This window comes from Sminthopsis crassicaudata, chromosome 2 (genome assembly GCF_048593235.1).
Source record: "Sminthopsis crassicaudata isolate SCR6 chromosome 2, ASM4859323v1, whole genome shotgun sequence".
NCBI classification, from domain to species: domain Eukaryota; kingdom Metazoa; phylum Chordata; class Mammalia; order Dasyuromorphia; family Dasyuridae; genus Sminthopsis; species Sminthopsis crassicaudata.
The window spans coordinates 424956041-424979930 of record NC_133618.1 but is presented as its reverse complement, the minus strand read 5'-3'; the positions used below and the strand labels follow the sequence as shown (position 1 = coordinate 424979930).

General features: G+C 35.3%; 1 protein-coding gene across 7 annotated transcripts in view; it reads left to right on the top strand.

Moving 5' to 3' along the window:
- The window catches only part of FBXW11 (F-box and WD repeat domain containing 11), an 80178-nt gene that overhangs the window by 30320 nt on the left and 25968 nt on the right, over positions 1 to 23890 (top strand). For 2 of the 7 annotated variants that reach the window (XM_074292059.1, XM_074292061.1), the window contains 2 exons: positions 3263 to 3364; positions 21097 to 21159. The exons of 1 other annotated variant lie outside the window; for it this stretch is intronic. In XM_074292059.1, coding sequence (XP_074148160.1) covers positions 3263 to 3364; positions 21097 to 21159 — 165 coding nt within the window. The remainder of the gene's footprint in view (positions 1 to 3262; positions 3365 to 21096; positions 21160 to 23890) is intronic. 4 more of the 7 variants (XM_074292062.1, XM_074292063.1, XM_074292060.1 and 1 more) reach the window with 2 other exon arrangements.

The window sequence follows — 23890 nt, the reverse complement described above, 5'->3', positions numbered from 1 at the left end:
GCCTTTTATAAATACTAATTGAAGATGGTCATTGTTTCAAATTAAATATAAAAAATTTTAAAACATAGTGAGTGGTTTTTCCACCCCAAAATTTCCTACTTAAGTATGCCCCAGTGGTTTTCATGGGCTAAAACAACTTGAGCCTGAAGGCTTAAGAAAGGGATATTTTAAATTGTCAGTAAAAGTAATATATAACAAAGAATAATTTAACAGGAATTATCTGTTTTTAAATAGTAATTTTTCACTGTGATTGTAATTGGTATGAAGTGAACTTTCATGTTCTTTAACTATAGTAATATTCTATTCTAAGCCGGAAGCTTTCAAAAACTTATTTCAATACAATCAACAATATGCTAAGTTAATAAGTTAGGTTAATAATCATAACTGAGCTTTTAGCCATCATTTGCAAATGGCATTAATGTGCTTCCTGGCAGAACAGACCCAAGAAGAGAAGCTGTAGGTGAAATTTGCAGTTATCTTTGTTGAAGGATATTGAATAAATTGATCATCTGGTATGTATTTTTCTTTGGCATGGCCAGTTTGATTTCAAACTTTCACTTTCTTGAAAAAGTAGTAGATAAAGACAAAGGGGCAGTCTTAAAGCTTTTTTTTTTTTTTTTTTTTTTTTTTTTTTTTTTTTTTTTTTTAATAGACGGTATTCCTGCCTGCTAATTGTTAGTGCCTTTTTCCTCTTTGTATTCTGTATATCCTTAGTATACATGTTGTCTCCCCTAATAGAATATAAAATTCTTAAAGGCAAGAACTATTTTATTTTTGTCTGTTTTTTCCAGCAATAGCACAGTGCTGACAGACAATTAATAAAGTCTTATTGATTGCTTACTGCTAATAAATCAATATTATAACAGACCTGCAGCCCTCACTATGGCAAGGATCACCTTAGAAATGGAATATATTATTATGGAAAAGGTCTTTTTGCTATTTCAACAATTAATTGCCCTTAAAAATAGGGTCTACTATTAGATTGATCCTTCCTCTACTAAATTCTACCCTAAAATGCCATATAAACTGGAATATGCTATATACATACATCACAGCCTTGGGTGGTGGTACTGTACAATACCAGCTTTCACTGTCTTCCAGCAGTGATGGCAGGTTAGAGTAAATAAATATTTATATATGTTTATGCAGTGTATGCTTATATGTAATATTTACATTTTTAAAATTCTTAATTTTGTAGGGCTCAGTTATAATACTTTGTAGCAGGTTTTATGGTATGTAGTAGAAATCATCTGGATTTGTTTGTATAGTAAAATAGAATTTATTCAAATTTGACTGCCTACTGAGTGACTTTGGGCAAATCATAATGTATCTCTGTAGTTCAGTTTCATTATTTATAAAATGATGAGAAAATTGGATTACATTATCAAGGGCTCACTATATTGGAAAACATGGTATTTTTATCCATGCTGTCTAATAAAATAGCTCTTTCCCCTCTTGGAATTTACAATGTTTAAGGGGTTGTGCTTACAGTTTATCGGGTTTTTTCCCCCCTGAGGCAATCAAGGTTAAGTGATTTGCCCAGGATCACATAACTAGGAAGTGGCCAATGTCTGAGACTGGATTTGCACTCAAGTCCTAGTCCTCCTGATTCCAGTGCTAGCATTCTATTTTACTGTGTTACCTAGATGCCCTGGTTTTAAGATTTTAGAAATTGGTATATAATAGCTAATTTGAGAAGAGAAGGAATATTCCTAGGAGACGGAGAAGAGAAGTGCTCATGAAAAATTTCTGGTAGGAAGTAATAAATGATTTGAACCTTAAAAACCTTGAAAGAATCAATAGGGTGAGAGTTTTATTTTTGTTTTTGCACACAGGGCATTGACAACATGTACAAAAACATAGAAGTGAGATATGGAATATATATTCAGAGAAAGGCAAAGCAAATTTGCCTGGAGTATAAATTATTTGAATGAGAATAAAATAAAAAATCCAGGAAGGGAAGCTAAAGCCAGATTGCATTAAGAAAGAACATTATAAATTAGGATACAAATGTCTGGGCTTGATCTTAACAACAATGATGCTTGAACGGGGGAGTTAAAGATCATTTGCATGCATATAGGTTATTATTATTATTATTTTTTTAACTTTCTCGGATGTATATCTGCCCTTTGAATGTGATAAGTTTTAGGAGGAAATTTCTTAATAAAAGAAATCAGACAATGAATACGGGTGTATCTGTTAAATCCTACACTTGTATTTTCATGGTTCTGGTATTCAAATAATTAGAAAATAGTCTTTTTTGAACTATAGGAAACCATATATGACAGAATTTCTAAAATATTAAAAATTTGTATAATGCATGGGACTTTTAAATATTATGTTTAACTATCCACTCTATGCAATATGATATGATAATAATGAAATTATATTGACTTATCAAATAACATTTTGGTAAATTTTTTAAGATAAAAATAAATGAAGTTTGAGTGATTTAAAAATGTCATGAGAATGCTGCCCCATAATATTTCTTCTATTTTTCTGTTATATCTAGATGCTCTATCCATGCTTTAATTACATATATAATATACCAACTAGGCTGTTGAAATCTATAGAAAACACAGCCTTGACTTTTGGTGGTGATAATATTCTAGAATCTAGATGAATAATAATTCTAATTTTAGGACCAATCTTAGAGATGTTGATAATAGTGAAAATCAGAATTATATTGTTAATCCTTTGGCCTCATCTACTACTACCGAGGCAAAGCTTGTCTTTCCTCAATTCCTGCATTTTAATATAATGCAAAAAGCTCCACTCATAGGGCCAATAGATAATCCATACACGTACAGTTAGATAATCCAATTTTATGTATGAAGTAGACATGGATAGTGTGAAGAGAGAAAGTTGCTGGATTTGGAGTCAGGCCTGAATTTAAATTCTAACTCTGCCACTTGTTTATTACCTGTCTATGAAAAGTCCCTTAACCTCTCCTGGCCTCAGTTTCCTCAACTGTAAAATAAAAGGGTTGGACTAGATGGCCTTTAAGGTCCCTTCCAGCTCTTGAGCAATGAGCCAAAATAATCAAGCAGTTGGAAATGGACATTACTTTCTGTAGGTCAGAAAATTGGCACATACTTTAAAAGGTCTCGATTAAATTATTTTACCCTTGGCCATTTATAAACTATCACTTAACTGGAAACAGTGATGCACTTAACTCACTAATATTTGAGTTGCCTGTGTGAAGTGATTTGTTGTGGCCTCTAACTGCTTCTTCTCTTCCTTCCTTTTTGTCACCCTGCAGTGTTCTGTGCCAAGGTCTTTGTGGCTAGGCTGCTCCAACCTGGTAGAGAGCATGTGCGCACTGAGATGCCTGCAGAGCATGCCCAGTGTCAGATGTCTCCAGGTGCCTTTCTTCTTTCTTGTTGTAAATGTGTTATGCGTATGCTGTGAACATTTGTTAAACTCTTGAGTAGTCTGTTTAATCAAATTGTTAAGTCTGCTAAATGTTTTGTGTAACCTTCTGCTCTGAAATACCCCTGGAAGCACAGTTAGTCATGAATTAGGGCTGAGAGGGCCTTTTTGAGTAGCTTCTTTTTTGGCTGGGCATCCCTTTTGTGTTCTTTCCCCCTTGAAGTTGTGGTTCATTTAATAGTAAATAGTTATGCATGTTGCCCGTCACAGTTACAATTTGCCTTTTCACTTCTTTTATTCTTTAGTATTTTTAGTTAGGCTAATTTTTGAAGGTTCTTGTGATAATATCATGATAGATGCTCAAACCTTAGACGACCACTTTTCCAAGTTTATTTTCCACCTTTCAGAAGCAGGGAACACCCACATCTCCCCTAAAAAAATTTTTCTTTGTATAACCCCAGCCAGTGGCAGCAATCAACTATGTGCTACAGTACCACGCACTCAGCTTCATGCTGGTCCCTCTGCAATTTGAGCCACTGGGTCCTACACTATGATTCTCGGGGTCCAAAGATGAGGACTTTGCCAGATCAAGACTGGCAGGGAATTCTAAAATGCTATTCACTTCTCCTTTCTCCTTCCCTCTCTAAAGAGTCATGTGGCAAATTTAACAAAAGTCTTAAAAAACAACAACAAATAGTTGCCCAGCTCTTCAGGGAGCCAGACACTATCACTATCTAAATCAAGAGTTTGATTTGGGAAAACATGTATCAGAGCTTTATTTGAATAGCAATATTAAGGTTTAATCATCTGTATATTCCAATTTATCCTGAAAAGAAATGTTCAGGTTGCCATAATGCTGTCTATATGGCCCTTTTTCATGCTGGCAGCACTAATAAGGAAGTTATTGTTATCGATGATGACAGTGGTTTTATTATATTTATTAAAGTCATCACTCTCTCCTAATAGTTTTACAAATTATAAATGAAATTAGGGAGGAGAGGAGGGAGAATAGTATCCCCTCCCAACTGGGATCTTGGGATTTTTGTTTTCTTTTGCACAGCTAACTAGAAATGCTTTCAGGTTAGTTAGTGTCAATATGGTCATTTATTCAAATGTACTTTATTTGGAAACCACACTGGAACTTGGCTGTAACATTATTTGTCATAGACTAGAATTCTATATGAGATTGCCTTGGACCCTAGACAAAATGGGAATTTGGGAATGAAATACCATTAATTCCCAGTTTATGAGCATGTAGGGTGGGTGTCATTTGTAAGATGCAGGACACACACAAATGTTCCAGCGAGGCTCCAGTGTACCCTGGATATTTATTTATCTTTGAAAAGGCATTTCTGAGCTTGTTAGTGTGTTTTTTAAAAATACCGGTCCTTTTCTAAATGCTATTTATGCATGCCTTTGGTTTGCTTGATAATGAATGAAGATATTTGTATTATAGTAATAGTGTTTATCTCTGTTGCTGAAATTTGAAATTGTTGTTCTCTGAAAATTGTTAACTTGAATGTTATCCAATTGCTGATTCCATTGGTCTGACTCATTTAGTAAGAGGGATTGCACTTATAAAGAATTATTAGAAGTGCAACTTGTGTTTATTGTATCCAATTAAAACTAAGTGACCAGTTGCAAACACTCTTCAGCCAAGCTAGAGCAGTGAGAGAACACTGCTGCTTTATTTTCACAATGGGTATTGATGTGAAAATTCCCAAAGTGGAATGGGTGAAAGGCTAAAGGGACAATCCAAATTTGTTAACAGCATTTTTAATTGACTCCTTTCCACGAAAGATAAGTTTTTTTTTTACATTAGAAAAATGGGGCTTCCCCTGGGCAGTTATTATCCCAGGAATGGGGAAATAGATTTTTTAGAAGTAAGTTAGAGTTTTGTTTGCATATGGTTTTGTTTTCCCTGGTTTAGATTTGGGGTGCATTCCCCACTGTAATATGCAGTATTTATTTAGCTGGATGGAATGAGCAAATCTGCTATTGTGGTGTTTTGGAAGCTGTCAGGCATCAATCTCTACTCTCCACCTGCTTATGGGAATGGAAAAGGGAGTGTTGTCTGGGATATAATGTGAACTGAAAGGCTTTCTCTCATGGTTCTAGTCAGTCAATCAGCAAGCATTTATTAAGCACCCACTATGTGCTAGGCATTGTGTCAAATGCCTACTGGTAAAAGAAAAGTCAAACCCTTGTTCCCAAAGAACTTACAGGCTAATGGAAGAAGAAACATGAAAACAATTACTTATCAAAAATATACACATATTTACATGATAAATTGGACCTGCTCAGAAGGAAGGCAACTAATTGCTTATTAATTGATTTGTTGACTGACTGATATCCAAGGATGAAGGAAGCTATTTCCTTTTTTTTTTTTGGGGGGGGGGGGGAGGCAGGGTGAAATTGGTATTTTAATAATTGAAAGTTGAACATAATAGATAACAATACAAGCTTGAACCTAGAGAGGAGAAAGATGGAAGGAACATTGAGAAATATATGGCCATGTGATCATGGTGACTTTCAAGATGATTTTTTCCTGTGTTGTTCAGATAAGGAAATTCTAGGACTTCTGAATTTAGGTGTCTTCATTCTTAAACAGTCTTTGAAAGCAGTCTTTAAAATTTTATGGGCAAGGATTTCTGAATAGCAGTAAAAACTGCCCTGTAGGTCTTTGTTAAACTAGAGCCCTTAAGAAGCATATAGTTTTCATTTCATTTAGTTAGATGAAGAGAGTAAAAAGAAGCAAAAACAACATTAGTAATGTGATACTACATGAATACTGTGTTGAACCCCAAACAACACAAACATGATTTTTTATTTTTTTTTTTAAAGCTGAACATTGTGTGGTTAAAAATACATAGCGATCCAATTTGGACTAGAATCAAACCTCTATATTTTCTTCATCTAAGAACTGGAACAATAGAAGTTATGCAGTATTTTAAGGTTTGAAAAATGCTTTTCATGTATCACATTTGAGCTTCAGGGTAAGTGGCAGAGATGAGATTCAGCAAACTGTTCCCACTATTTTATAAAACTTTTTTTTTTTTTAAAGGCCAAATTCCAGTCAGAGACATTCTGGTTTAGAAGGGTTAGAAAATACATATGCTTGAGTATAGTTTCATTCCTAGTTTAAGTGAACATCATTTGTTCACTTAACACTTTCTGCTCTATTTCTTGACTCCAGCAAAAGTTTACCGCCCACTGTTTATAAGTGCACTTTTCCCATTGCCAGTTTCCTTTCACCTCTTGGTTTCTCTTTCATCCCCTTCTAATCATCCTCAGCACCTGTGAGGTATTTTTTTTCTCCCGCTCTTTTAGGCAGGTTCTATCCATACATTCTTAACCAGGCTCCTAGCCAAGGTCCTCCCATTAAACTCTTAATGATTAGTCACATGCAGAAGATGTCAAGGTCTTTTATTCTCAGAATGGATTTGAGGATTCTTTCTATCTCAGATGTTACTACATTGAATAGTTTCTGAATCAGCCACAGGATCAGGGAGCACTTTAGCTGCAGAGTAAGTGCATGCCTGGATTTAGAGAATTACAAAGTCCAAGAATGTAAACCCCTTGAGAGGAACAGATTGGCTTTTCACTCCTAGTAGATGAAAGTGAAATGTGTCACATAAATGGTGAAAGCCTCTCTCAAAGTTAAGTAAGGAGGAACAAAGAGAATCCATCTTTAAAAGAGCCTTTCTATCGGTTAGATGATGATTTGGGGTTCACATAGCTAGCATCTTTTTCTCTGATCTAACCTTTTGAAGCAGTGTAAGAGCCAGTTGTATTTAGAACAAGTCCTGGGGGTTTTTGTTTATTCTGAGGAGATGAAAGTCAACCTCCAACATAGGAATGTTTTAAAGTTTAAAATGCTTGTATTTAATATTTATAGAATGTAGTTTCCCAACTGCTACATTTCTGATGCCTAACTGTGGCATAGAGGTGACTTTGAGCTCACAAATGTCTATGCCAGCAGAACACAAACGTGGGCAGATCTGACTGAGCCAGAAAATTGATTAAAGGCAAAATGCTAAGTCATATGTCTGTCCAAGGACCATCTTATTCACATGGAAAGGCCCATTAATTGAAGGTTGGCTACCAGTAAGTGGGAAGGTGGAATAGAGTGCTCCTTATCTCATCATTGTTGTTCTGCATTCGTTGAGGGGCATTATTATACAGATTTTACTTGATTTATCATACTAAGTTTATTTTTAATACATATTGCTTTATGAATTATGTTGGAAGAGAAAAATAAAGGAAAGGGAAAAAACATGGGAGAAGAAGCAACTTTGTACATGTTGATTTACGTTCAGTCTTAGTTCTTTTTCTACAGATGACATTTCCTATCTATTGGAAATCCCAAATCTATCAGGATTGCTTTGGATCACTGAACTACTAAAAAGAACCAAGCCTTTCATAGTTGATCATCATACATTCTTGCTGTTATTGTGTACAATGTATTCCTGGTTCTGCTTGTTCCACTCATCATCAGTTCATGTGAATCTTGCCAAGATTTTCTATAATCAACTTGTTCACAGTTTTTTTATACAACAATAATATTCCATTACCTTCATATACTATAACTTGTTCAGCCATTCCCCAATTGATAGGCATCCACTCCTTTTTCAATTCTTTGCCACCACAAAAAGAGCTAACAATTTTTTTTTTTTTGCACATGTGGGTCCTTTTCCCTCTGAGTCAAAATACCAGATGATATAATTTTATCACATAATTTCAGATTTTTCACAAGGCTTGGAAGTAGAAAAGAGAGACAGTACAGTATAGAAGAAACAGGGAAGCAAAATGACAGAAATAGATACTTGGTTTGGAAGGGACTCTGGGCTAGATGACACCCAAAAGTCCCTTCTAACTCAAGTATCTCTATTTCTTTCATTCTCCTACCCAGTTCATGAATATTCCTCTCTATAATATCCCTGGTAGCTAATCATCACTAAAGAATGGAGAGCATACTACCTTACAAGGCACTTAATAATTTTTAACAGTTCTCAATGGGGCAATTTGATGGCGTGTTGGATAGTTTGAAGCCTGGAGTTAGGAAGACTCATCTTTGTGACTTCAAATCCAACCTCAAACTCTTACTATCTGTGTGAGTCTAAGCAAGTAATTTAATCCTGTTTGCCTCAGTTTCCTCAACTTTGCCAAGAAAACCTTAAAAAATGAGATAACAGAGAATAGATGTGACTGAAAATGACTCAACAAAAAAAGTGTTAGTGTCCTTCAGGTTTACAAAAAATTCCTTCTTCCCCATAATCCTTTGAGGTAGATAGTGGCAGACCAATGTGTTTTGGAGTCATCTGGACATTTTTGGCCAGGTTTTAACTTTTATATAAAGCATTCTTAACTCAGGGAACCTTGTTTACAACTACAATCCTTGCCTTGGGAACAACTCACCACACATGGATGTTCAATAGTTATTGCTTTACATAATTAGCTCAGAATTCTGTAAATTCTGTAGATTTATTTATCTTGTTCAACCCACCTTGAACAAGAATTCCCTTTCTGTCACATATGGCAAGGGGTCATATGCTACCTCCAAAGCAGCTCACTCCTCTTGTGGGTAGCTCTAGTCTTTCTTTCATCAAACCTAGATTTGCTTTATTACAATAGCCACTTGTTGCACATAAATCTACTTTCAGGGGCCAAGTGGAACAAACCTAACCCTACTTTTTCATGTGAGAGAACCCTTTAAATACTTGAAGCCAGCTGTTCCATACCCCTTTTCTCTTCCATAAGTCTTCTCTTAACTAGACAAAACATTCCTAGTTCCTTCAGCTGATACTAATATAGCGGTTTCCTCACATACATCATTATCACTTTATCCTCCTAACAACACTTAAGGCTAGTAGCACAAACATCCTTAGCCTTCCTGATAAATGAGTCAAGTCAGAAGTAAAGTGACTTACCCATGGATCATATGGCTGCCAGGTGTATTCTATGAAGGACCAAATATATTAAGCAACTGGGCCATAAGGTTCAGTTGTTTATAGCACCAAGGACATAATTCCATGGCTAAAGATGAGACCCCAAAACTTAGCAACCTGATCAAGAAGAGCCTTTACCCTTTGTCATGGAGGGGGGGATGGGGAGAATGTGAAGTGGAAGGGAAAGGGCATGTCTTAGTCATCATCTGACATGAAGCAGCATCTTTCTTTTCAATGAGCCTATTTTACCATGTCCACCTAGTGGGTGAGTACTTGAGACCTAGTAGAAAGGAGTAGAAAGAATGTTTATACTTAAGAGTCAGTAGACTTGGACTGAAATCCTGGCTCTTTAGTCATTGGACCTTGGGCTTACTTCTATGACTGCCAGTTTCTTCATCTGTAAAATGAGGATAATACTACTCAAGCTACCTCATTAAGGCTTTTGGGAAGAAAGCACAATGTAACCTTTAAAGCTTTATATAGATCCAAGTCAATATTATTATTACTCCTTCAGTATAGGTCATTACTCATCCAAACCATTTCAATCTGAACATCTTGTCTATCAGGTTTTTTTGTAAGTTTTCCAAAGAAAATCTACTCAATATGCTAAAGACCCCTTTTGCCAGTTATTTAATGCTTTTGACATGGAAAAGCTAAACCTACCACCTTTGACACCAATATCTATTGCAGAGGATGAAGATGGTAGAAAATGCCATCTAGATTTGATGAGGGCCTTCAAATTGAGTGGAATTCTACCTTGGCATATTCTGCAACTTCAAAGTGAAGGTAGGCCTAGGGGAAAGCAACTAAAAATCCATTGGAAAATATGGTTTCAATCAAAAAATAAATGAGGCCAAAGATTTGCTTCATGCACGAAACGACTATATCATATCCATTATGCATAATCCATTGTTAGTTCAGCTTTTCTGAATAATTTTGTGAACTCTCCTTCTAACTGAACAATGCCACATTGGGAAGTTAGCCCACACAATTCAAGTAAAAAGTATAATTCAAATAGGATCCGTTGCTAAGATGTGGTTAAAATTTTCACTGGAGTTCCCCATGCAGTTTTGTGCCATGAAAACATACTTGACCTTCTTAGGTATTCTTGACCTACACTAAAGAATATTTCTGTCTGGAAGAGGTTCCTAGATATGAGTTTAAAATGCTACCATGTTACTGTAGCAGTTCTTGGAAAGGCATATACTAACTCAAGTTAACAGTGTTGACCTACACTCAAAATCTGCATTTCTTTTTTATTACAACCTGCATTTCTTTATGGCCCTAAATCCTGGCTCCAGTTCATTCAACAAAGGCACATAGATGGTGGAATAGTGTATATGGGTAACAATTAGGCATTTTGATCAGAACTTGGAATGGGTGAAGGGATTTTATGTAAAATAAGACTAGAAATAGCAATGTGGGAGCTAGGTTATGTAGAGCTTTCAATGCCAGCTGAGGATTTTAGCATTAGGGAGCCACTGACCTTAAGGAAAAAAAAAATTAAATGATGCCTTTTGTTTATATTTTTAAACGACTGTTTCCATCATGGACAAACTACGTCACATGCTGATCTGCATACCACCTCAGTTTATAATCCGGAGCTAATTAGCTGCTCTTTAGGCAATTGGCCTTCTCCCTTCCTCACTATATTAATGTCCAACCAAGTCACTTGATCCAAATCATCTGGTCTGCTTATCCTACTACTGTTCTGAGATCTGGAATAGCAGATACTACTGGCACAGCCCAGCGTTTTGTCTTTTCTGCCTAAATATTCCATAATTCCATCTTTGTTCCATTTACATTTAAATCTAAGAACTCTTTCATCTATGTCAGATTCTTTTATTGGACTCAATTTGCAACACACTTTCAAATCCTTACTGTCCAATAAGCATTCTGTCTGTCCTCCTTTCAAGATCTCCTCAGAGTTTACTTTCTACAGAAAACCATGGGTACTGGATATTGGTAGTATTGCTCATCCTTCCTAAATTATTCTCTCCCCCCTACCCTCCCATACATAGCTGAACAGCAGTTTGCTGTTAAGAGATAACTTAGTATATTTTTATTAATGACAATGATTATTTATTGCTTATTTGGCTTTTCTCTCCAATTTACAACATAGTATTGTGCATATACGAGCACTTGTAACAAGAATAGTGTTCATGAAGATTAGCATTGTAAAAAATTTTTGAAATGCAGTTTAATCATCTGCATACCATCTGGAATGAATTTTTTAGAATGGAAGATTCAATTTTCCTTTGAGTATGTATTTTGATTTTGTACCTTCTTAAGGTATTTATTTTGCACAATATTAGAAATAGTTTTTTTCCCTCCATGGGAAATAGTATTGATTTTCTTTTTCCTAAGGGAGGATATGTGAGGAAGAAAAACTTAGCTATATTCTTAAGAATTCTAAATTAAAGCACATGTGATCTCAAGGATGAGAAGAAATAATTGCTTTAGGACTGATGGGCACCTACTTGCTTTCCATACTGCCCTTTATTGCAGGACTATGAACATTTCAAAGAATTGTATTCTCATTTTAGACCAAGAACTCTGAGACTTATCTTTAGAAGAATGAAAAATATCTATTTGCAAGAAAATGAAACTTGTTTCACTTATGGACCTATTTATTATAAGATGCAAAATAAATATCTCCTTGGGGAGAATTAGTTGGCATAAATGTAAATTATTTCATTGCTTGAATTGTTTGAATATTGGTATTTTGCTTATGTAATATATGATAACTATTAATCTACCTGCAAGCATTTATTATATGTCAGATGCTGTGTTAGGAAATGGTGATATAATGGTCTTTATATGGTATATAAAAGTATAATAATATTTCAACTGACAAATATATCCTAACTTATTAAAAGCTTAGCTCTAAAAGTTTTGAGTCAGTTGTGTGGAATTTAGAATATATTTTCCTTTAGAAACAATATTTTATATATGTGCTGATGATTTTTTCAGGTATTCCATTAAATGCCTATGTATTCTCTATACATATCTTCCCTAAAGTACTATTTCAAATAAGCACACCCCAATAATAATAATAATAATAATAATAATCTCTCCCCCCAGAAACAAGATGTTAGGCCAGCTAATTTTACCAGAATGGTTAATTCCATAGGATCAATGTTATTATAAATGCATCAGCTAAATAAATTAAAGCAGCATTTCAGACTTAATGGTGTGATCTGACATCATTATTACCGCCAAAAAAAAAAAAACCACCCAACTTGAGTCAGGGAATCCTTATGTGGATTAAGATTATATTTCTAGCCACTAGTTATAACATCATTTCTATATGGAAATATATTCTAAAGTTTTATTCTAAAGCTTTGTTGATTGGGAATAAATTGAATTGGAATCCCAGAAACATCTGTCTCCATGGCTTCCACCTCCTGTTCCCCTTAGAGTGCCTAACAACTACTTAACTTTTATCTGCCTAAATGAAAGCAACTTTTTGGAAGTCATTTTACAAGTGATCTGAATTGAAATAAAGTACAGTTGATACGTGGTGGATAAAGAGGTGAGACAGTAATTTCTCCTCAGTAATTTCCCTTAGGCAGGTCATATTTGATGAATCACAAATAGGTTTGCAACTGCCAACAGAAATTTTAGTATTGTTTTTTGAAATTTTCCCCATTTTTTAACCCTAAAATGTGCCAAATATATTTATAGATGTTCACTAGTGACTCACATGAATAATCTAATGGATAGAAATACTAAAATATCCCACCCTATTTCTCTTCCCTCCCCCAATCATTATTGGGAATGAAGAGAAAGTATATGTTCAGATTATTTGTATGATGCAATCGGCATCTTTGGGCTTCCTAAACTTACTCAGATGAAAGATGTTCTTGTTTCTTGGGACTTCTATAAATAATTTTTGTATTTATTGTGAAAGGGTAGAAAGAACATTGGATTTTGGAAGTCAAGATACCTAGATTGCTTGCGTCACTGAGTTGTTGTGTGACTTTAACCAAAACAGAACTTTTTGAGACCTGCTTCCTCATCCGTAAAATGAGAAGATTTTACTGCTTGACTTTTGTCAAGATTGTAGCTTTACATTTAGAAGAATTTAGAAGCCATCGATTGATTGGTCCCCTGTTCTTCCTCCAATCTTTTCATTTTACACATGATGTAACTGAAACTTAGAGATGTTAATTTAACTCAGACAATTAATTGTAAAGATGGAATTTGATCCTAGGTGGTCAGATTCCAAATATAATGAACTTTCCAAGTTGCTTCTCCTTTGTTTCCTGTTATCCTAGGAATGTTGAGCAGTGGTATTATGTGTACATCCTATTTTTCTGATTCTTCACTAGTATTATCTTTCAAAAACACCAGTGTTTACCCTTATTTTGGCAATTTATTTGCTATTAGAATAATTAAAATATTTTTATTTGGGTTCCTTCCTATAGATAACCTCTATATCTCTTCACTGATTTCTACCATCCACATTTTCATCATAATTATCTCTACTCACTTGACTCAAATATACATATCTAGCCCTGATGGACAACTCACCTAAGTATTACCATCCTCATAAATAGTTGTTTCTTCTCAAACCCCAATACCTCCCCTCATCTTGAATTAGCTATACTAGCCCTCATCATTATTTGTCTAAATGAGGACTTCTTTTTTCCATTCTTGACCCCTTTTTGCCCAAGAAATTTATATGTGACCCCAAGGTATATAGGTATATTAAATGGATGTATACATCAAACACTTACTGATAATAAATCACAAGGACCCATATTCAAGCTCATATATAACTATAGTAGCTTCCTAATTCTTCTCTCTACTACCTGTCTTTGTCCTCTCCAATTTAATCTTCACAAAACTGCTAAGAGAATCTTGGTAAGGTCATACTTCCTTGCTCAAAAACAGGGGCTCCCTTGGTACCTCAGAGAGAAAATCTAAAGTCCTTTACCACAAACTTGAGCCCCTTCAACCCACCTTTCTAGCCTCATTATAACTCCTCTTCATGAACTTTACATTCCAGCCAAACTGGACTTTCTGTGGTGTGACATGATTTCTTACCATTATCCATCCATACAGTCCTGGCATGCTGCTTCTCTTCAGAATTACCTATTCTCTTTCAGGTAGTACCCTCTTTATAAATTAGTCTTAGTCTTAGTTTTATCCCGATTCCCTTGATTTGTATCCCTTCCCTCATTCCCATCGAATACATTGGTCTCTCCAGAACTCCCTAGTTTTACTCATTTATGGACATGCTTTGCCAATGCACAGTAAGATCCTTGAGAGAAAAATCTGACTATATTTTTTCTTGTATTTCCCAATGCTGAGTTTATTGAATATTATTTTAATTGAATTGACTCAAATAACTAGGCTTTTGATAAGGCCATACTGTTAACTTTTCTATTTTAAAGAAACCAGGTGAATTCACATCATGTCTTCTTGTAGTTTGGGGGGGGGGGGGGCGGCGGTGGCTGCGGGGGTTTGACTCTTCTGTTCCATTGCCCTTTCACATTCAAAGATGAGCATAGATATGAACTTGGCCATGCCTTTTTAGCCCATCCTCAAAATACAGACCTTTAAATTTATAACTCTTGATTACAAATTGGGAGCTAGGGAACTAATTCTTTTTATATACTTTTGAACTTAGGAATTTTTGACTTAATGCATCAATCTATTAGTGGCACCTGCTGGTGAAATATGATATTACAAGTCTGTCCCTATATTATATTGGTATATAAGAGAAAGGGAAAGCAAATAATCTAGGAGCTACAACTGAAAAGTTAGGGATGACCATTCTAGAAGTTCATTTCAGAAATAATGTGGTGGCCAGCAATGAAAAGGATCTTTCAATTAGGGAAGTGATACCAAAAAAAAATGCTGACAGATTTTATATAAGACATATTACTGTGGAATTGTACCAGCATGCCATGGGGCTACCATCTTAACTCTTTCCTTGACAAAAAGTTTTATGAATTTTTTAAAAATGAGAACACATTCTTCTTTTGCTAGTTTGAAGTCACTAGAAAAAATGCATTCATTTTTGAATATATATATATATATATATGCACATATATTTAGTATATATCAATAACAAGAACATTAAGTTTAGCCATTCAAAGAAAATAACTGCTGGTACTGTTACTACTTTTGGATGGTAGGAAAACTATCTTGAGAATAAGCCTAACACCAATACCAAAATAGAAATATACACACACTATAGTTCATGTCTTATCTTAGACATTTTTTTTTTTTAATCATCAGAAAATACATATGAAATGACAAGATAAGATTCTAGATTCAGGGAGCAGCTAGGTGTCGAAGTGGATAGATCACCAACCCTGAAGTCAAGAGGACCTGAGTACAAATTCAGTCTTAGACACAACCCGTCCTAGCTGTGTGACCCTGGGCAAGTCATTTAACTCCAATTGCCTCAGCCAAAAAAAAGTTCTAGATACAGGAGAGCTATAGAGTTATAAAGGCTAACTTCCTGTCATTGTAGTTCTACTTGTTTAAATGAATTTCTTCTAATTTCTGTGATGTAAATGGTAATTTTACAGAAATCCAAGTTTTACCCAAGGCACTGCAATCCAAAGCAATTATGATGTCATCTTTGCTTCTAACATGCCATCATGCAGTTATCTTTTGAAGAGTACCAGAGAATGATTTTCCCCTAGTGTTAATATCTTTTAGCTCCAATTTAGATTATTTACATAGAGTATTTGACAGTTTAGAAAATACTTCACTTTAATTTTTTCTTTTTATCTTTATAACAACCTTGTAAAATAATAGATGGGCCAGGTCATACTATCTCTATGTCAAAGCTGTGAAAACATGTAAAGAAAATGTGTCAATGTCCAAAGTTCTGTGGCCATTAGCTAATAAAAATGGAAGGTAAAGCCAGGATTGGAATGTCTTCTGAATTCTGAATCAAGGACTCTTATCACAGGCATATTTTCTTATATTAAATCTTTTATTGAAGTAGAAAAATGGAGAGATTTCACTTTCAACCTTTTTTTCCAAGTTTTTCTTCTGATAGATATTCAGAGAAGGCAATTGAAGAGAGTAAAAGTAAGCTACTTTAATTTCAAAGAACTTGCCCTTCCCAAATGTTGTAGTGACCAAGGCTTCTCCCTCTTTACAGGCATTTTTAACTGAGGGAGTTTCCTAATTCCTTGGGAGTTTCAGCATCTTTGCTTGTCTAATTTAGAAGCTTGACATTTTGCCTCCACTTGTCTTTGAGGATTAAAAATCATGATTATCCCAAATTGGCCTGCAAAAGGGAACTGTATTCTTCTCATTTCTCTCTTTCCATTGTATTTCAAGCTGATAAAGTTAACCTGTGTAGATAGAAAAGTAAGTAGCTTACTATATTTTCCAATACAATTTCCTTTTTTCCTCCCAACACTTGCTTAAAGTAAGAGTTGGGTGTATATTATGGCCTGAGTGTTCCAGAGAGCAATTCTGCCGGAAAAGGCATAGTTTTCCTCTTTGCAAACCTGCTAGGAAGGCTTGTTAAGATAAGCCAAAGGTAGCTTAGGACAGTGGACAGAGCACCAGCCTGTGAAGTCAGGAGGACCTGTGTTCAAATATGGTCTCAGACACTTGACACTTAACACATCCTAGCTGTGTGACCCTGGGCAAGTCACTTAACCCCAACCCCCCCCCCCAAAAAAAAAAGCCAAAGGAGTATGAATAATATATTTCTCTATAAAAATAGAATTTAATTAAGTACAGTTGAAATTTCTTTAACTCTTAATAAGTCTTCAGAGATAAATGGAGTTGGAAGGATATAGAAATAAATAATGAATAGCACTTCTGAGGAGTGAGAATTAGGACAGAAGTTTTTCCTTTTCCTTTATACCCTGTCTGCTTTTTCAGAAATACCCCAACAAGAATTCAAGTTTCTTGTTTCATATCCCACAAAACTATTTTTTTGGCAGTATCTTGTAGAATACTAGAATGTGGCTTTAGTCCTGTCATGCTGTTTATTGGAAGTCCTTTTGAGAGAAAATGATATTGTCAAGATTTTTGTGACTTACAGGTTGAATTAAAAAAAAAAAAAGTTAAGCACTTAATATATCCAAAGCAGTATTGAAAAGCAAGGCAATTTCATTTTAATAAAGGGGAAAAAGAGACAGTGGTTGTGGCCAGAGAAGGGCAAAGGGCATTTTGGAGTAAAACAGTTCTTAATCTGGGTTCCATGTATAGATATCTAGGGGACTTTGCTCTTGGATGAGAAAAAAACAAACTTAGGTTTCCTCTGTAATTCTATGTAGTTCATTTTATCATTTAATAATATGTTAATAGAAAAAAGAGTTTAAGCACTAATGTCTACAAAGTTGTGAGATCATGAGTGGATCATAAGGAGTAGATTGTCTTTCCTGGAGCAGTGCCCAAATTGTTTGGATTAAGATTAAAACTGGAAACAAGTAATAGTATAGGAATAAGCGCATTTCACACCCTAGCAAGGCAGATGGTGAGAAGGTAACTGGCAAGCAAAAGTAAATATTGGATGTTTTGATGGAACCCAGTGGAAAATATCATTTGTGGAAAATAACTAAAGATGTCCCTAGCATAGAATAGGAATGTAAAGGAAAGGAAATTGAATGATAGGATATTTGTCACCACAAATCCATCAAGATAGCATAATACCATATGTTAATTTCTAAGCACTGGCATCTTGCCATGCTGTTTAATAGGACAGTGTAGTACAAATAAAAGATTCAAATACACATCCTTTTGTTTCCAAAACTCTTGCTTCAGTTTAAATTATGTATATAGGCCATAGAATTAAGGCCTTTTAGAACTGAAAAAGCATCATCTTCTCCTGTAAATGGCTATTACATATAATACTGATGATAGGTAGTACAGTGGATAAAATGCTTGCTGGGTCTGATGTCAGTCTCCAGTTCAAATTTGGGCCTCTTGCTAGCTGTGTGACCTCAGCTGTTAAATGGGGATAAATATAACACTTACTTTGAAGGGTTATTGTGAGGATTAAATGAAATATTTTTTTGAAATGAAAATAAATCAAAAAGTGTTTAGCACAATGCCTGGCCCAGAGTAGATGCCATATTTATTTCCTTCCCCTTCGTTAAAAGTACAATTTGCCTCTTCCTTTACTAAAGTTCTCTTTGGTCAGTATTGAATTTTTTAGAAAGAAAAAGCTTCAGTTAAGGAATGATTGAATGGAAGGGATTCAAGGGTCACCTTGAACTTGGTGATTGGAATTCATTGCATAGGAGATTGGATTAGATATGTTGTCAAACTTAAATAAAAATGGTGACCTCTACATACAGATTGCTGTATGCAACCTGCATACTGACCTAGAGAACCACATATTAACATTATTTATGTTCTGTTATATTATTTGTTTTTGGCTCAATAAATCAGTAAATATTTATGGAGAGCCTACTGTGCCAAGCACTGGGGCTACAAAATGAGGCAAAAGATTGCTTGAGTTTACAATATAATTGGGGAGACAACATGCAGACAAATATATACAAAGCAAACTATATACAGAATAAGTAGGAAATCATTAGGAAAGACACTTGGATTAAAACAAGTTGGAAAAGTTTCCTATCCTGTAGAAGAGAGGATTTAGTTGAGGCTTACAGGAAGCTAGGGAAGCCTGTAAGCAGAAATGAAGAATGAGAAGCACCAGTCAGAAAAAATTGACAAAGAAATTGTCATCTTCTTGGAACAGCAAAGAAGCAGATGCCACTGGAACTCCCAAAGTGAGGGAATTAGATATAAGAAAAAATGGAAAGGTAGGAAGGTACTAGGTTATGAAGGGCTTTGACTGCCATATAGAGTACTTTGTATTTGATCTGAAGAGATAATAGGAAGTCACTAGAGCTTATTGACTTAGGGAGATGACATGATCATACCTACAGTTGAGGAAAATCACTTTGGCTGTGTGGAGAATAGATTGATTGGAGTGGGGAGAGACTTGAGGGAGACAGTCATTATCAGGCTTGCAGTAAGTAGATTGTGAGAGGGCTTGCTTCTGAGTGTCTGTAGGGAGGAGAGTATTCTAAAGATGTTGCAAAATTGAAATCCACAAACCTTGGCAACAGGTTGAATATGATGGGGGCTGGAGTAGTGGGTAAAAGAATAAAAGATGGCCCCTGTGTTGTGAACTTGGGGAACTGGGAGGATGGTAATACCCTCCACTTTAATAGGAGAAGTAGAAAGTAGATAAGGTTTGGAAGAAAGATATGAGTTCTATTTTGGACATGTTGAGTTTAAGATGTTGACTAGACATCCAGTTCAAGATGTCTGAAAGAGTTTTAGGAGGGAGATTGGATGTCTGCATAAATTGGAGCTGGATAGATAAATTTTGAGAATCAGCATAGATATGGTGATTAAAATGGAAGCTGATAAAGGACCTGATAAGATTACCTAATGATTATTCTAGGGAGAAGAAAAGAAGCCCTAGGACAGAATCTTGAAGGATGTCTTTGGTTACAGAATATGATCTGGATGAAGATCATGATCAGAAGACTGAGAAGGAGCTCTCACATTAGGCAGGAGGAGAACCAGGAGAGAATAGTGACCCAAAAACCTAGAGAGAAGACAGTATCAAGAGAATGATCAATAGTGTCAACTGCTATAAAGAGGTCAAGGAGAATGAGGATGGAGAGAAGACATTGGATTTTGATAGCTGGTAACTTTGGAAGAGCTGGAATGAGACTGAGAAGAAAGAAAGTAGACAAACCTTATGCCATTTCAAGGCCCTTGAATTTGATAACCTAGTTAATAACTTAATAACCTAAGAAGATCCATGTCTTATCTTCCATTATTCCATATTCAAGTCCTTTCCTAATGATTTTAAGGGCCTTATCATGACTATACCGTATTTCTTAATAGAACTAATATTATTTGTTGCAAATAGATGACTCCCCCCACCAAGGAAAACCAGACTGTTAGCTGGTTAACACCTGTTAATTTAGCCAACTTACCCCCATCTGTGCCATGAGTCCCTTCTCCTCCCCTTCTTTCTCAGTGTTTGTTAGACAACACAAAGGAATTTCGACCCTGCCCTGTGGTAATATTCTGGGGAAGCAAGGCTGACCAAAAAAAGGGCTCCTAAATGCACTGTCATTTCTAATTCTTTGGGGGATATATTTGGATAGATCAGAAGTCAGATAATATGCAAAAATAATTTTTTAAAATTATTGTTTATTATTCATGCCTTAAACTTTATAACTTGCTATTGAAATAGTTGCTATTATTATACTCCTTTTACTGAGGCTAGGAACTTAAATGACTTTTTCCTAGGTTTACACAACCAGTAGTCTGAGGTAGGAGTCAAATCCAGGAAGGACTTTATCCATTGAGTCATCTAACTGCTGCTTATAAAAATCTGGAAAACACTGAGGATTTCTCTCAGAAATAAAGGCATTCATTTATGACTAAGGAAAGGCTAGCTCCTTTTATCAATTCAATTCTCAACTGAGCATGCTCAGGCTTGAAAAGAGCTGCAATGAAATGTGTGCTTGTTTTGATGATAAAACTACTTACTAATCCAGGAATGATGAAAAAGATAGCATGCCTCCCAAACTTGCCCACCTCCTCCACCCCCAAGCTAGCGGGCATGTGTTAGCTGCAACCTGAATATGCAATGGCAAATTGGCTGTCTTTATGTTTTGGGGGAAGATATGTAGAAATGCTTGTTGACTTTAGTTGTGGGGGTTTTTTCCTAATTAATAACTCTAGATATGAGTAGCTGTTTAGAAATTGAAAAAATCAGCATAATCAAAATAACCTTTTTTTCCCATAGAACACATCAGTTATGGAGGATCAGAATGAAGATGAGTCCCCAAAGAAAAATACACTATGGCAGGTAGGAGCAATACTTTTAGATGAGATAGTAAATTGAGTTGGTCCTCCTTTATTTTTATTGATTTATTATTATTATTTGCTTTTCTTCTCCACATTGAACTCTGCCAAGAAATTGTCCAGTGTATTCTCCTTCAGTTCCTTATAGATTTTGTTAAAATCAAATGCAGACCCAAGTGCTACTGAAATTGATTATTTAAAGTAAAGCTTGGCCATTGACTTAGCATTCTGTTTCTCCTTTTGTCTTCTTCCCTTATGATCCTCATCCCCTTTCTTTTTATACTTTTCTTCCTATTCCTTCTTTGTGCCTGTAATACTCCTGGACATTGCTCTGGTGATGATTTTGGGCTAAAGAGGTTTCTGACCCCAGTGTGAGTGAGGTTTCCTAGACCATGCTCTCATGTTTATTCATATAAACAATATTAGCAACAACTAACTATTTACTACAACTTTTTGGTTTTTGGTTTTGCCCAGTGATTTGCCTAGGGTTACATAGCTATGAAGTGTTAAATATCTGAGGCTGAATTTGAACTCGGGTCTTCCTGACTTCAGGTCTGGTATCCACTGTGCCAACTAGCTGTCCCCAGTTCTGTACAAATGAGGAAATTTAAATGAGAGCAGATTTGTAGCAATGTAACTTTTTTTTTTTAATTCAAAGGAATTTTGTAAAAGTGAGTAGAAAGGGCTTAGGTATATGTATATAAAATTTGTATAAAAGTGTAGGAGATAAAGTAGAGCAATAAGTTAGAAATAAATTAGAAAGATCATAGTGTAATCTCAGGGGCACAGAGAACAAGAAGTGATCTTGTCCTATCCTTTCATACATGGTCAAAAAATTAATCTGAATTCAGCTAGCCAAATAGCTGATAATAAATAATAATTTTAAAAATGTACTAAAGTTATAAGATTTAAGTGATTATTAAGAAAGTGGGTTTTCTGAAGTTGAGGTCACCACACAAAAACTCCATGCTACCCTCTGGTGGTGCCTTATATTTCCAAGTCCTTCCTTCATCCAAGAAAAATAAAACCTATAGATATAATAGAGTATTCTTGTCTCTGTGATAAATTCCATATTCCATAAATTCATATATTCCATAATTCTGTAAATTCTGTATTGAGAGATGTTTTCTCACACAGCCAAACCTGTTTCTTGAGATAACCAAATAATGATGATGAAAAATAATTCATAAAAATGTACCACTTTCGGAATTACAACAACTTTGTGAGGTAGGTTAATGTCATGTATTGTTCCCATTTTGCAAATGGAGAAAGCCAGATTCAGGGAATTATCTTAAGTTATTTAGCTGGTAGGTGCCAGGGACTGATATTCAAATTTATGTATTTCCTGTTCATTATGCATTTATTGGAGATTACTGCATTAGATACCAGATGGAAACTCTAGGCATATACATTTATCAAAATAAGTCTGTTAATCTTTTTTGACTATCTTTAACATATCTTCTACTTGGGATGTTTTAAGAGCATTCCACTTTAGTAGAAACAAGAAGATAGACTTGTGAAACCTTTAGGCATTTAGGATCTCTCTAGCCATGATATTAAAATTAATTTGATATTAATACCTAAGGGAAAACTAGATCTCTATAAAATTGTTCCTCCTAATCCCCTTCTGATATAAATAATTGAAACACAAGGGAGGGGGAGAATGGGAAATAATATGTTTATAGAAAAAAAGTTGATTCATAGGATTGTTTTTCTTTTAATGTTTGGAAATAATATTGTATCTATATTTCCACGCAAAAGTTCAGAAAGATTCAATACAGTATCAGCAAACAACAGTTTGAAAGTTCCATCTGTTTATGAATTTGACCATTATTTTGATACCTAAATACAAAAATATTTTAAATTATTTTAGTATCAAATTCAGCCCAGCATTGATACCAGGCACAAGGAATGTACCCCAATTCAAAAGTCTTAATATATAAATATGCACAGGATAAACATATATTGCATGCATGTGCATACGTGTGTAATGCATATATTTATGTACATATTATGTGTAATTTAAAAATTATAGGGGTTGGGTAGAAGTCACTCGAAGTAGTTTGAGGGTAGGAAGTGCACCAATATTTGTCAGTGGGAGGTTGGGGGTGGCAAGAAGTAGCAGGAGAGACTTCATGTAGAACATGCATCTTAAAAGAATAGTGATCTTAAGAATAAGTGGATCTGCCAAAGTAGAGGCAGAAAGATAGAAGTTGGAGTCTTATGTGTGTGTGAACAGAGAAGCCCTTTTTTGACTGGATCACAGACATAGATGTCCAGTATAGTTGGAGGATAGTTTGAAGCTAGATTGTGAAGGCTTTAAAAGCTAAACCAGAAGAGTCTCCACTTTATCTTAGAAGCAACAGAGAGTCACTGGAATTGTTTTAGGAGGGAAAGTCACAATGTGCATAGATTTAAGGACAATTCCTCTGGAGCAGTTTATAGGATGGACTTTTATAGGAGTCTATAGGAGAGACTTGGTGCTGGAGGACTAAATAGGAGGCTATTGCTCATTTAAGAGAAAAGGTGATAAAGTAGGTAGCTATGGCCTGGTGGAGGAGGAGGAATTGGAAGTAAAAGATTGTGAGGTTAGAAATGGCACAATTGTTGTTCTTGTTTGTTTTCTGTTTTTGAAAAGGCCCTTGACTTCGGGGAGATGATGCCAGGACACACAAATGAATTGGATTTAAGTGAGGGAGGGCTGTGCGAGGTCACCTGCTTCACTTTCCCCTCCA